We start from the raw sequence: 15,622 nt of genomic DNA on the forward strand, positions 1-15,622 counted from the left end.
ATTAAGCCAGTCGATAAGTGAAGATGATAATTCGTATCATCTCAATTCATTTGGAATATTGACATGCCAAACTTGCCATAAACTTTTGATATATCCAGTACGAATGCTCAGGATTCCTCATATTTCTCTATAGCAAAGATTCCTGAAGTAGTCAAGGTGTACCCTTAGGGGTCTACGAGAAGCTCTACAAAAGGAGTGTGCTTGAATTTCCAAAATTTGATCTAAGTTGGTATAAATGAACTACGACTAGTGATAAGTAATTTGAAAGTGGTTAGCAGACTACAGATTTACTGATTAACGACGTTTTCCATGACTTTGTCTATGGTTGTGACTGAAAAATTCGAAATGCAGTTGATGCGAATCTGCATGGAGAAGCTCTTATATGGAAAAGATTTTGCAGACTTGAAAGACATAAAGACATTCTAGATAGGTAATCTGATTGGATTTGACTTGTGGTTAAACAAATCTAAGTTCAAACCAATGATGATTATTCTTTTTTCAATTTTCATATGATTGCGTACCTTCTTTGGGTTCTTAAAGGTTCAACAATCAATCATTTCTATATTTTTATCAGATACTTCAATCAAAATTCGAAATCTAGCTTGAAAACTTCCAGTTCAAATGTTTATTAAGAATTTTATACAAGTTACAGGCCATTATTGGATATAATGATAAGCTTGTTTTCGTGAATATGTGTCTACAACAAGATGGATTATAAAAACCGACAATCCATCGAAGAATATGAAAAATTGGACCTCGGATAAAACGGTCAAACTATATATCGTGGGAAAAAGCAATCAAAGGGGGACAGGATTTAATCGAAAGTATATCAGGGGGTAATATCATAATCTATACCTACTATTTCTGATTTTCATTTAAAAAAAGACGAAAAGAAAATTCTTTGTGAGTTGATTAAAATTCTAATTTAACAATAACTTATAGCGGAAACCACTTGAAGGACACAATGGATTTTTTTCTCCGGAAAACGTTGGAGGTGATAATAAAAATGTCTGCAAGGTGAATATCAATTCTGATGGAAGTAATAATAGGGTGTCAAAAGGCTTTTAGGTTAATAGGAGACATACTACTGCGGGGTTTTCCAGACAATCGAGATTGCATAACGTATCTTAAACCAAAATGACAACAAAATTGGATGGGGAGATTGTACAATTGAGAAAAATATAAAGAAATTTCAATATCTACCAGTGTATTGAATAATAATGAATAGAACAACAATTTTAAGTATTCTATTGTAAAGGTTCTCTAAACCACTTTATTCAATAGGGCGTTAATTAGTAATAGCTGGAAAGATTGTAGACTGACAGTGAACTTGGAGATGTACAGACCTCAAAGTGTGAAAACATGCAATAATCGGCTGTCAAGGTAATGGTATAATATTCATCCATTACACTGGTCAACAGAAGCTAAACTAAGTTTTGTTACACGAAAATAGTAACCAAACAATACTATATCAATGAGGTTTCTTTGTGATGTCAAGATATTTATTTATATGAAAAGTACAAACACTTACAAACCCTTCTCTAACTTCTGGATGCGGCGCTTGTGGAAGAATTTGATTTTTGTCTCAAAATAGGATCACCAAATAGCCAATAATCACTGGAGGCTAGATCTGGACTATACAGTGGATAAGGAAGCATCCACATCCATTACGAAGTGCAATTCGTTCAATTCGACCATCGTTGCCATCGACTTGTGAATCGGTGCATCATCTTGGTGAAACCGTGGTTTTTTCCCCGACATATGAAGCCGTTTTTTCTTGATTTTTGCATTCAACCGATCCAAAAACTCCATGTAGTATTCGCTATTGATGGTCTTTCCCTTTTGGAGATAGTCGATGAAGAATATTCCACGCGAATCCCAAAATACCGCAGCCATAACCTTCCTAGCTGTCTGTTATGCCTTTGGACGAGGTTCATTGGCTGCAGTCCACTCCACAGTCCACAGTTTTGATGTCGGAGTAAAATGATTAGTTCATGTTTCATCTATTGTCACATATCGACGTAAAAATTGTACGACACGTTGCTTTTCATCGACTGTGAATCAACGCGGTACCCATTTCGAAAAACGCTTTTTCATAGTCAATTGTTTATGCATAATTGTAAACACGCTGCTTTCTAATGTCTTCTCGGTCTCGCCTATCTCACGCAATTTCAATTTACGACTAGATATAACTAATTTGTGGATTTTTTTGATGTTTCTTGGAGTAACCACCTCAATTGGACGATCAGAACGTTCACCGCCATCGGTGTCAGTACGACTTCGTTTAAATTCAGCAATCCGATTAACAAATGGTTCTTTTCGATGAAGCCTAGTCCAGATAACACTTTTGAAGCTTTTTTCTGATCAAGAAGCATTGATAAATCAACATTCGATCAACACTTAAATCGCTTAAATCGACTAATTTTATTTTGAAAGTTGGTACTTCATTAACGTCATATGAATTTGACAATGGCAGTGCCATCTGTGACTTATTGAGTGATGTTATAGTGCAATGAAACGACTTTTTTGTCATAGAATAATCCGAAATTGAATAGTGATCACAACTAAATAATTTCGTTCCGCGAGAACGTAATAATTGCTTTCATTATTAAGAGTAAATCATTCGAAAGCTCATTTCATATTAGAATGATTCATCTCTCGTTCTATTAATCGATTGTTATCGACATTTTCAATTAATTCGAAATTCACATATTTGGGAAACGATCCTGTATAATTGCGGAGATCCGTCACTACTAAACTAACCGTCGTATCAGACTTACTTCCCGTTTACACTATTGTTTCCACAGTAAACTATCAATCTGTTATCCGTTGATTGGGAATCCCGTGTTCCATTGTAGATGTTCGGATTAGCTGGAGCTTGTCTGGTCGAAACAGATCTACCAACCGCATTTTGTAATTAGAACTATACCTCCTCGATACGACGTCTATTAGCAGCGAATGTAAGGTTTCTTTGGAACGCGTATCGGCTCGTTTTCATGTATGCATTTGATTCATTCATAATGAAGGAGAAATATTTGAAATATCGTCGGAATCATTGAAATAAAGACAATACAAAACATCCGCAAAAATCTTTGTAATTATCTCTGAAATTGCTTGATACGAAACATATTTGGAAACGAAAATTTTTTCTACAACAATTCATCAACCAAAGTACTGCTGGAAGGTTATGCTGTGTAATGGCATCGATTTTACCAGGAAACTATGGAGATTAACTAAGCACGTTTCAACTGGAAGATTATGTTATGGAGTTAACCAAAATTAAGACCAGCATCGGGGTTTTTACAGCACAGATATGATTTCTAGAATACTTGCGTTGAATTATCTCAAGATACTGATAGACTTTTTTACAAACATCGGGGTGAATCGATAAGCACTAAATATAGATCAAAGCCGAAAGGGACTTATATTCGTGTACATAGGCAGCTGAGTTGGTTACTGAGGATGCTTGGTAAGCTAATAAAGGTCTAGTAACCAAGAAGAAAAAGTTGGATAATATAATTAGACTAGTACGTGATTGTTTCTATCGGGAACATGATGGAGACAATTCCTCACCCCAGAAGATCTTGTTTGTAGTATTGAGAACCCCATCAAACACGTTTATTTTGATTGTAAATGTAAATAAGAAACATGGATGCGGTAGCGCTGCTCAGTATTACACAAATTTTTTCTTGTACATCAAAAATTTACGTAGTTGTTCATGTCTTCTTTTGCTTTGCTAGCGGAGCTGCTGCATGGACTTTTTCTTGTAATTGAGAAGCATAAAGTTGATCCATACGAGGTTCTTCAAGCGCAATTTCTTGTTCTTCTTCAGTCCCTTCATTTGTCATGCTTCGAATCCTAGTTGCTTCACGGATTTACCAGGAAAGATCCGATCATACTGATCGCGTTAATGATAATGTTAATGATAATATCGATACAATAAGTCAATTCGGTTTTGTTATTCCAGATTTAATGTCCTTTTCCTGGCAGATTCACATTGAATGGATATAGAGCCGGTTCTCATTTTTCAATCCATTCTTTCGATTATTCTTTTCTTTTGGATGCGAAGTAATGGACCCACGTTTCATCTAAGGAGCAAAAATTAGACTTTATTTCTGTGGAATATTGCTAAACTATCGAGGAAAACATCTTGTTTTTGAGCAACCGCGGTACCCATCTTGCGCACAGCTTTCTCATGTCTATTATATCATATCATATCAATTATAAATTAAATGAAAATTATCTTTTTTCATCAAATAAACACTTAGAAACTCTCCCATATACAATTTTTCAAATGAAAATCGATGTAATCCTTTAACTTCTTCAAAATATCGGTTTGAATATTGTTCGCGAAGAAATATTTCTGTTTCGCATTCTCTAGAGCATTCGTAAATTTAAGAGTGTTTGAGAGGGCCTCTTGTGTCAGGTAAACCTGATTCATGAGAGGGTTACTTTGTCAAACGCGGTCACGCAACCCAGGTCATCATTTTTAATGAGGGCACGGCTCGTTTTCTATTCGCAAAAAAATTAATGAAAGCTCCGGATCTCTGAATGCTTCTGAAGCGAAACTATCCGAATTTTTTTAAATGAAATTTTGTTACTAAAATTATGAATGTTCATGTGAAATAACAAAATATCGGGAAGAAATTTTGTTTTAGAAATTACGAGGGGTTATTCTTGAATGATTCGTTTATACAAATTATAAAACAATGCTGTAGGTTTATTCTGTAGTATAAAAATCAACTACGTCTGTCAATTATGAATGATTGGAAAGTAAAAGCTGGAAAATATCATCTACATCTTGTATAGGAATTTTTTTATAACTATAAGTGAGTTTTACGTGTTGTTAAACTAAAAATAAATACTTCATTGGAACAATTCAAGTCAAATAATATAAATGAAGAAATCAGGAAACTCACCAACACTAATAAACTCAAAATAATAGAGTGTTAAAAACAATCCAAGCCCCAAACAAGAGGCAGACAACTAATAAACTGAAAATTATGTCAAGATGGTTCCGGTAGTATTTGGCCTAACCTAAAGATGGCTGTAGTTGCTTGAAAAATACCCCTGAACGTTTTCAGTAAATTTTTAAACATGGAAAAAATTTGACATCGACTAGCAGACGTAGTAGGCATTTCAAAAAGTGCGATAGGTCGCTTATGAAACTCAAAACAATGGACTGACTGGAAAAAACCGGCTCCAAAGAAGGCAAAAACCGTTCCATCTTCAGGGAAGGTCACGTCGTCGTTTCTTTTTTTGATGCGCGTGGGATAATTTCCATTGACTATCTTGAACAAGAAAAACTTATCAAAGGCGAGTTTATTGCAACGTTTGAGCGAAGAATCAAGAAACAACGACTTTAATTGGTTACGAAGAAAATGTTGTTTCATCAAGATAAAGCACCAGCTTATTTTCTGGTACCAGACTTAAAATAATGGCTCGATGGTCAAGGATTTGGAAGGATTAAGAGGTGGTATCGATAGTTAATGGCTATTTTGAAGAGCTTGACGATTCATATTACAAAACGGGTATCGAGCTCATTGAAGATCGCTGGGAAAAGTAAAGTAAATATATTTGTTTGCCGAAATTTCTGAGCTTTCTTTTTTGGACCAGGTACATCTGGGTCCATCCTCGTACATTAATATCTAGCAAATGCAAAAGACACATTCAAATTACATCTTTCTGATAATATTAAAGATTTTGAACCAAAAATTGAACTGTTTCTGTGATCTTGATTTATTGAATAAACTCTAAAACTGATTCCTAAAGATACAAGTGTCTTCAATTCACTACACTCGGTTTATTTCTTATTTAAATTTAGGAGCCAGGAATAGAAACTGCGGAATGTCGTTATTAATTTCAGTATGTGAAAAAATCATTTTTTTTTTTTCATATATTAATATTAGAATTAAAACTCGATTTACTTGCAATGAAACTGTTAAAAAGATAGCGTTTAGTCGAGTAAATTTCGAGTCCACATTTGAAATTCAAATCAAAGTTTAATCCCATGCGATTCCGAATAAAAAGGATACTTTGAAAGAATTTATATATATGTTAATGAGGTTTTTATATTATTTTTTTTACAAACCATATAAAACGTTTTTTATTATGAAATATGCGAAGTAAAAAGAATTTTAAGGCTTTTTTGGTCGCGTTACAAAGATAGTGAAGGCTATCAAAAGACAGCAAATTGCGAAGGGTTAATATTTTACTGGAAAAGTAACGACGATTGACATTAGATTATGTCCATGGAAGAAGACGTTGATCTTACTTGCATGATGCTTAGCTTTGCATCTCGTTTGAAGTAATCGCAAAGTTTGTTAACTATCCAGATGAGGTTACACCCCTCCGATTTCGTTAAAATCATCCCTCCACGTAGTTTTTCAGCTTTGAAGTTCCAGAACAAAAAAAATAATTTATACATCATTTAGCTTCGCATGTCTAGCCTAACCTAACAAAACCTAACCTAACCTAACCTAACCTAACAAAACCTAACCTAACCTAACCTTTTTTTTTTTGCCCAGGGGTAGGGTGGAAGCTAATGCCTTCCTCACAACGGGCGGGTGCAAATGCTGTGAGTTTGTGTGGGACTCTCACCCACTAAACCACCCTCCTCAATCCTCGGGAGTGTCGTACGCCGAGAGGACAACAATTGTCATTACATCAGCGTACAACACTGAATCCTTTGGATTTTTGACTGTTTCTTAGCTTCACTTCTCTCCACCAGTCCGTCAAGACGGCACAAGAAGAGAGAAAGTTACTGAGCCACTCCACCAACTTCAAGGTCTTACAGCTCCCAGGAGTGGAACCTAACCTAACCTAACAAAACCTAACCTAACCTAACCTAACCTAACCTAACCTAACCTAACCTAACCTAACCTAACCAAACCTAACCACTAATTTTAACTAAGAATATTGATAGATTATCAATCGATAAACAACAATACACAAAAATTTATAGATTTTTATCTTTTTCATGGTCAAACGCGAATAAAAAAAACTATGATGTATAAATTACTTTTCTTTTCCTGGAAATTCAAAGTTGAAAAACTGTGAAAGGATGATTTCCGCGCCCTACATATATGCATCAAATTTTTCAGCATAATTTTCTCTATAACATACTAAAATTTTAACGAAATCGGAGGGGTCTAACCAAATCTAGACAATTACCCAAAGTTTTTTTGTATACCGTTGTCAGAAATTTAATAAAATGTCCTCACAAACCGTGCCGCGTCAATTTGATGGAACACTCAACTTTCTACAAGTCGTTTGTGTTCCTAGGAACCGTTTCATTTAATTTTATAAGTGATCCAACAGACATTCCGAGGTTTTGTGGTTTTTCTCGTAATTTCACCATTACAAATTTACTAGGTCTTTTGAATTATATTTTGAATACACTATTCACTATAGACAATTTATTTTTATTTCTTGCGATTAAAGATTTGTTGGACTAACTACTTCAAACTATTGCAGTATTGTTTGTTTCCAGATCGTCTTAATTTTTCTTCAAACATTTGAATGAATATTCCTTTGTTCACGTATTGTGGTACAGTAGTCACTTCGGATTTATTCATTCGAGTTTTTGAAGAAATTAATTTGTTATCGAGTGACTACTGTGCCACAATACGTGAACAAAGCCGAATGGCATGTTATAAATTTTAGATCTCTTACGATTAAAAATTAGATTGTGTACTGAAGACATGTAAAAATTTGACGTTTCGACCTACTGGGTCAAGTAAAAAAAACAAAATTTCAAGTAGAAAATCATTTAGAAGACAAACTTAAAAAGTAAACTGAAAGAAACGCTTTTTTTAATACTTTTACCAATTTTTAACTATAGTAGATATACAAAAAGATAATATTATGTCACATATATATAATTGTAAAATCTAACCTACTTTTTCAAATATCCTTACATGATAATAAAAGTATGAAGATCGTGGTTACTAAGCAATATAATCCGAATTACATTTTTGAATATTTCCTATCCGATATACTTTTAGCAAATATTCCAATTCGTATTCTTCGCAGTCGGTACGGACAATACAACACGTCATTAACCGGCTTTCCATCGACAAATAGCATTTGCACATGTTTCCTGTGTATCCTACAGAGGGCGCACAGGAAAAAACGCGTCATTTCACACTGACTCCGAATCATCCATAAAAGTGAAACATGACTTCTGGTTATGTTGTCCTACGTGTTTTCCGGTTTAGTGGCTTCGCTTTTCCATGTCGATGTTCTACATTTTATTACTTGTTCTTCTTTTTTTAAGGATCTCATTTACGGCCTTCGTATTTTCTACGATCCGTGAAAACATACAACTGAATCAGTTTGACACATAGATAAATGTTTTTACTGCTGGTAATAGTTTTTAAACAAATTCTTTTAGTGAGTTTTGTATTCACATAATGTTTTGGGTCGACATTGGAAATCATCCGTACAAAAGGAGTTCTTTGAATTTAGATTAGATCTATAATGGTTTTCACATTGTTTTCAAATATTTCTTGGAAATATAAACTGGAAATTAGTGAAATGTACAAGATTGACAGTGATGAATAAACGAAGTTCCTGATGTGACATAGAGATGGCGCTAGTTGCTTGAAAAATACTAATATATTAAAAAGTACAAAATCTATAAAGCAAAAAGTTTCAAGTTTGGAGATACCACGTTGTTTAGTATTTATTTAGAACTCATCAAAAGTGAACGTTTCAGATACCTACTTGTATTTGGAAGGTCTCAGCCCAACCAATATGGAGCTGAGCTAGATTTTACATTTTGGATAAGACTGTTGGGTAGAAGAGTTTAAACGAGATATTGCAGTGGTCGACCAAATGAGGTGAGGCCTCCAGAAATGTTCGCGAGCCAACAGATAAAGTAGGTATTTCAAAAAGTTAGGAACATCGCTTATTAACTGGAAATTTGGACATGATACAAAAGATGGGTGCCGCGTTTGCTCACAACGGAACAGAAACAGCGTCGTGAAGATGTTTCCATCGAGTGTTTGGCGAGTGTTTCACACAAATGAATCGGTTTCATAACCATGGATGAAACCTGAAATAGAGAACAATCGAAACAATGAACAGAAAAGGAAGAACCGGTTCCAAAGAAAGCAAAAACGATTCCATCAGCAGGCGGCAGTTTTTTGAAATTAGCGTGGAACAATACATTGAAAATTTTTGCGTTTCCTTTGTTGAGACAATCCTTGTGAATTGGTACAACCACACAAAACATTTATTGGGAATGTCTTTAGTTTGCTAACTTCTTAAGATGTTAACAGTATTATTTGGGACTTAACTTGTACATTTCAAAATCATTCAAAAAATTAAAAATTCTGTTTATTCAGTTGATCTATTTCTGCGTTTCAGAATAGGCATTTTGTATTCTCTTTTAAATCAGGACAATGCTCTAATTCTCTCGAGTTAATATTTTTAGACAATCTTCTATTATGAGTTTCGAAGAGTATCTTCAACATTCTCCACGTCATTTCTTGTAATGCCTCAAAAGGTTTGAGGTTCTTCGACTGCCTTTACTTAAGCAACCTTTTTTGATATATCATTTCTTTAAAGAATTGTCACAACATAATGTAAACAGGTCATAAAAACAATACAAAGTATCTACCACCGTATAAAAAAACATCCGTCTTATATTGGATTCTATTAACATAAAAAACATTCTTTAATAGCAAATTTATTTATATATTTCGTAGAATTGTGATTCCTAATGTTCCTCGAGCTTTTTTTCTCAGCAAAACTATTTTTTTATCAATTATCTTTTTGATTTATTCCAATTTTGTATCATATAGTTACTCACTACCATGGTCTGTTTTTTTAATCCAGAAAACTTAAGCAGGTTCTTTTGGGGTTTGAATTTCATCCATATAATTGTTAATAATTTTTTGAACTATACAGTTAAATCGCCATCAAATGAATTTACCTAACATTCAACATCAAATTGGTATGTAGATAGAAACCTTCCGATGTATCTACTCCTTTTTTTTTTCGAAATAAAATTGTAGTTGTCTGGTTTTTTTTTTGTTCCAATTACTAAAAACAGAATCTACCAGCAGCAACATCTGCGGAACTTCGTTTTGCCGGTCTAATTCAATTGAACAAATTGTTGTAATGCAAGAGAGAAAATAGCAAAGGTGATTTGATTTATTTAGTTTTGCTCTCGTGCACAAATTTTGTACGTAACACAACATGGACGGTACGATAATGAGCGGTTAAAAGGGAGACCAGTTAATTTTTAATTAAAATAATTGAACTCGTTCCAAAAAGCGTGTATCAAAGTTGATTAGATTTCTAATGAAAGCTGGTGATATTCGAACCAAATTATTGGATCGGAGCTCAAAGGATTCAAATAAAAACAAAATTTACACTAATAGTGACTATTTGTTTGAGATAATTAAAGGCATTTGAGAAACAATGAAAAAATTGTGATTCACAACTGGAGATTATACACTAGTGACCAAAACATCGATTCAGGCGACACCTCTGCAATAACAAATAACTGACAAAGAAACCGGACATTTTTCTTGGTAAAATATTGAAGCTAATGGTATAAGCTTCAAAAACAAACAGAAATTCTACCTGGAAATGGAAAAAAAGGGATTAAGCGTCTCAAGCGGTCATTCTATTGCGACGAGGTCAGAGTCAGCGAGAAGTGGCCAGTGCGCTGAATATGAATCATGTTTCCAAAGTTTACCTTGTTGTTTTGAGCATTGGAGAACCAATCAATCAATTGTGATCCACAACTAAAGTATGTACACTCTTGAGCAAAATATTGGCTCGAGCGACATCGCTGCAATCGCAAATCAATGACAAAAAAATTGGGCACCAAATTTTATTTTTCTTGGTGAAATGTTGAAGCTGATGGCATAGCTTCGAGAACAAACAAAAATTCTACCTGGAAATAGACAAAACAAGTGAGCGAGATGTATTTTTTGGAACAGTAGTATCTTCATTCAGATTCATAGCTACGGTTTCGTTGATAATTGCTTCTATAACATGTTCGATTCATTTTATTAATAATAGATTTTCAATATCATTCAATAATTCGAAAGTTAAATTTTTCCTTGGTAGCCTTTATATGTCCCATTGAACTTAACTAACACCGATTGGGTGGCAATCAATTTTGTCCAGTACATAATAAACTTTCTTCCGTATTTAGAACAAAAAAAGAATAGTATATCATTGGAAACGATCTGGATAAAGATCTACTATGCAATATATCTATCTATATTAGCTCTAAATTTTATCTATGACGATCAGAGAAGTTTTAAAAGACGTGCAGACCATGAATCAGTCTGCTGTTTCCTGAGCTTACTGTCGTTGTTTTGAGCTTTGAGATTTTCCTTTAAATGACCATATGTGAAAATATAATTGATTATTTTTTCATTTCAGAGGATTGGATGTTAGCGAAAATTCCAAACGAACCAAATTTTGTGGAATCTATACAAAACGTAACAATCGCAGTTGGACGGGAGGCTGTTTTGGTGTGTAGCGTAAAGCATCTGGGAAAGTATAAAGTAAGTTTTTTAACATTTTAACAAGTTTTTCTTATCAAGAATACAATCGTGATATTTAAAAATAATGTATACCTAATTTGATATTAGATAAAGTTGAAATAAAAAAATGACGTTCAAGAAATTAATTAAATAACCTATAATTAAATCACCTATGATTTTGAAATACTAGAAAATTGAGACGCAGACCACAGTGAATTTCAAAGAATGTATATACTCATGAAGTTGAAATTTAACTCTTTAATTCCTTTTTTTAAGTTGTAAAATTAGTTTTTTCAATAATTTTTGAAAGGTAGATGAAAATTACTGCTGTACCACAAAATCAAATTGAAAACGTAAATAAAAAATTCAAATCTTAGCATAAAACACTTCAATTCAAAATCGAAATGAAACAAAATAATAAAATCAATTTTCTTGATGTCATCTTATATAAAATTAATAATAACAAAAGATCAGAATGAACTTGATTCTCAAGATATTTGAACTTCAATTCGTGTCAACATATTTCTCCCTATCATATATACAGGGACTTTCCCAACAACTGTCGAATTATTTCAATAAATATGATATTAGTATGAATCATAAAGGACATTCCACTAAACAAAACAAAAGAAGTAATATTAATATAGGGCAGACATCTCCGTATTTAGAAAATAGACTAAAAGGTCATCAATTCTTAAAAAAAAACGAAACTGCGTTAGTGAACCACGAAATATCAAAGAGCAGATTTAAAAATTCGAAAATTCTTCTTTTAGAATCTTATATGTGAAAAAAGAATTCTTAGAAATGGTTCGAATTCATAGGAACGAAAAAGCTATAAATGATGAGATAAGACCTAGATAAAAATTAATTTCTATTTTGATATTCATGATGTAGGTGGTCCATTGATTGATATAAATACATATTTTAACTAAAAATAGTCGAAACGTCAAAATTTTTATCTACCTTTTCGAAAATTATTTAAAAAAAACTAATTTTATAACAGAAAAGAGCTAAAATCAAGTCGATTTTTGAAAACACAAACATATAAAAAGCATCTAAGAAAAAAGTAATTGAAGAAATACTTTTTTTGTAGAGAATCTTCATTTTTTTACTTTCCAACAATAAATATCGTCACTTTAGGACTATGCCGTGGTTTCTGGTCCTTCATCGCGATTACCATAAGACAAAAATCCTGATCTAAATGTTTTAGAACGATCTATCCTTCGCGTCATAAATATTGAATCAGTCTCGTCGAAACGCTTCACCTAAATTAGTACCAGGAATATAATTGATTCGCTCTAGTTTATATTCAGAGCAAAACAATCGCTTGGTAACAATATATGAAAGACAATTCTCGTAACAACCACGACTTAAACTCCATGAGCATGGAAATCCAAAAAAAAAGATGATGCAATAGGTATAATGCGGCATCCCGTATATTATTTCGCACGTTGTATAACAGTTATTTATCGAATAAAATTTGCCAAAAAAATTTACGAGTTCATTAATCTGAATTGTTTGTATATTCATTGGCGTTATTGAAATTCCCAGGTGAATTTATTTCCGAAAATTTGTGGCAAAACAACTAGAAAGGTAATTGGATTTCAGTGTGTAAAAACCGGATTTTAATTTGATTCTATGAATACAACATCACGCCTCGATGGTTGATTTGATTCAAAAATAGTTTTTAAAAAGTTGGAGATAATGTTGTTTAATAAATATTAAATCATAACCTCACTTTTGTACATAATTATATCCGTTGGAACGGTAGAAGTGGATCATTAATTCTAAACGGTATTAAGACATTAACATTTCTACTCGAGTCTATGTCGACTTGCTAATGCAGCTATAAAAAGGACTTTCTACAACATAATAATATTCCGACCCTCTCACGAGATTACCAAGGCCCTTTATGGCTTCAACTTTTTTGCACCCACTCTCAAATCCTAAGTATTCATTTATCATTCGGAGAGTTTTTAGTTAATTTCACTCCATACGAATATTCTCTGGAGGTTTACTGGTTATAAGGTATCAGATCATAAATTTGATAAATTATCTTTCTTACTCCAACGTATGGGTGAAAAAATAAGTGATGAGATGTTTATCCTTGGTGGAAAATATTGTTTGTGATTATATTTGTTACCAAATTTCTTTTCTAAACTGACTTGTATAAAGATTCAAGAGAGCAAACAAAGAAAACGTGATGACAAACATAAATGAGTATTCTCAATATCCCCACGGTGGAAAATTATTCAGCGAAAACTGGAAATTATGTGATTTTTCATATTAGTTCAATTCTATGGAATTTATAATTGAAAACTATTCCTTAGATCTACTTATTCACTTACTTAATCCTTGTGTAAGACATGCTGGAGTTGAATCATTTCGTGAGCTCCCTTTTTCACGGCAGTTTCCTCTCTTTTGTTTTGATTCGATTCCAATTTCAAAACAAAAGAAGACCGAGCAGGGTCTTGCTAATTCCTCAGAAGTACTTACTCACTTACTTAATACTGAAACCTTTCTAGCTTTTCTGGTTTAAAACATGTTGGAGCTGAATCATTACGTGAGATCCCTTTTCCACGGCAGTTTCCTCTCTTTTGTTTTGATTCGATTCCAAATTCAAAACAAAAGAAGACCGAGCAGGGTCTTGCTAATTTCTTGGAAGTACTTACTCACTTAATACTGAAACCTTTCTAGCTTTTCAGGTTTAAAACATGTTGGAGCTGAATCATTACGTGAGATCCCTTTTCCACGGCAGTTTTCTCTCATTTGTTTTGATTGGATTCCAAATTCAAAGCAAACGAAGACCGAGTAGGGTCTTGCTAATTCCTCGGAAGTACTTACTCACTTAATACTGAAACCTTTCTAGCTTTTCCGGTTTAAAACATGTTGGAGCTGAATCATTACGTGAGATCCCTTTTCCACGGCAGTTTCCTCTCTTTTGTTTTGATTCGATTCCAAATTCAAAACAAAAGAAGACCGAGCAGGGTCTTGCTAATTCCTTGGAAGTACTTACTCACTTAATACTGAAACCTTTCTAGCTTTTCAGGTTTCAAACATGTTGGAGATGAATCATTACGAGAGCTCCCAGTTCCAAGGCAGTTCCCTCTTTTTTCGTCTGCTACTAAATTTCTTCTCTCCAGCTCCTCCTCGGTCTTTCTTCTTTCTTCTTCCATTCTTTTAACTGGGCTTTATTTTGTCATATCTTGATTTATCGTCTATTTTTTATGGAAACCTCATTCCTGTACTTTGTATTCTACTTTTTGTTTCTGATCTAGATGATCCAGCTGCTGCAGTTTCTTCATTTATGTCTTGATCCATTATTTCATCTTGTGTTAGAGTCATACCAAGATATTTGAGGCTATTGACCTGCTCTATTAGTGTGTGAGGTATTCGACTTCAATACTATTCAATTTGTTCTTGTTCATCTAGCACTATGGTGAATAATGATTAGCTCAGTAAGTAATTTCCTCAAGGAGCCTCAAGAAGATTGGTAGACGATTCTTCCACTACTGAAAGTAGTGCAAAGTGCTTCTAACCGATCGTTTACAACCGTTTCAGTGTTATTTAATGTCTTAAAATCACATTCTTTCACATTTAGTAAAAAAAAAGGACCAAAATCTGGTTAATAAGGAGGTTGAGAAATGTTTTTATTCAAATTGCTGTATGGTAAGTTCATGATTTAAGATACAATTGGTGGACTAACGGCATGAACCTTGATGTATTGATTGAACTTGAAGCACAAAGTATATACAATATTTTTTTTTGAAAGGCAATAACCTAACCAATATAAAAGCTGAACTAGATTCTACCCTGAGTGAGACTGCTCCTTCGTTATCAACAGTAAAATATTGGGTAGCATAGTTTAAACGAGACTGTACGATTTGCGAAGACCAGCAGCGCAGTGGTCGACCAATGTGCCGCGTTTGCTCATATTGGAACAAAAACAACGTCGAGAAGATGTTTCCTTCAGCATTATTGCTAGAATTTGTACATTATCAATATTAATGTGATAAAGTATTAAGAACCATCAAGAATTATCTTATAGTCCATTTGTTAATCGTAGAAAACAATTTCATTCAAATGAAAGTAGTAAAACTGAGATTATT

General features: G+C 33.5%; 1 protein-coding gene across 2 annotated transcripts in view; it reads left to right on the forward strand.

Annotated features, from left to right (window-relative positions):
- Positions 1 to 15,622, forward strand: part of LOC130895955 (lachesin) — a 275,648-nt gene that overhangs the window by 106,566 nt on the left and 153,460 nt on the right. For both annotated transcript variants that reach the window (XM_057803642.1, XM_057803643.1), the window contains exon 2: positions 11,410 to 11,534. In XM_057803642.1, coding sequence (XP_057659625.1) covers positions 11,410 to 11,534 — 125 coding nt within the window. The remainder of the gene's footprint in view (positions 1 to 11,409; positions 11,535 to 15,622) is intronic.

This window comes from Diorhabda carinulata, chromosome 6, assembly GCF_026250575.1.
Source record: "Diorhabda carinulata isolate Delta chromosome 6, icDioCari1.1, whole genome shotgun sequence".
NCBI lineage: Eukaryota > Metazoa > Arthropoda > Insecta > Coleoptera > Chrysomelidae > Diorhabda > Diorhabda carinulata.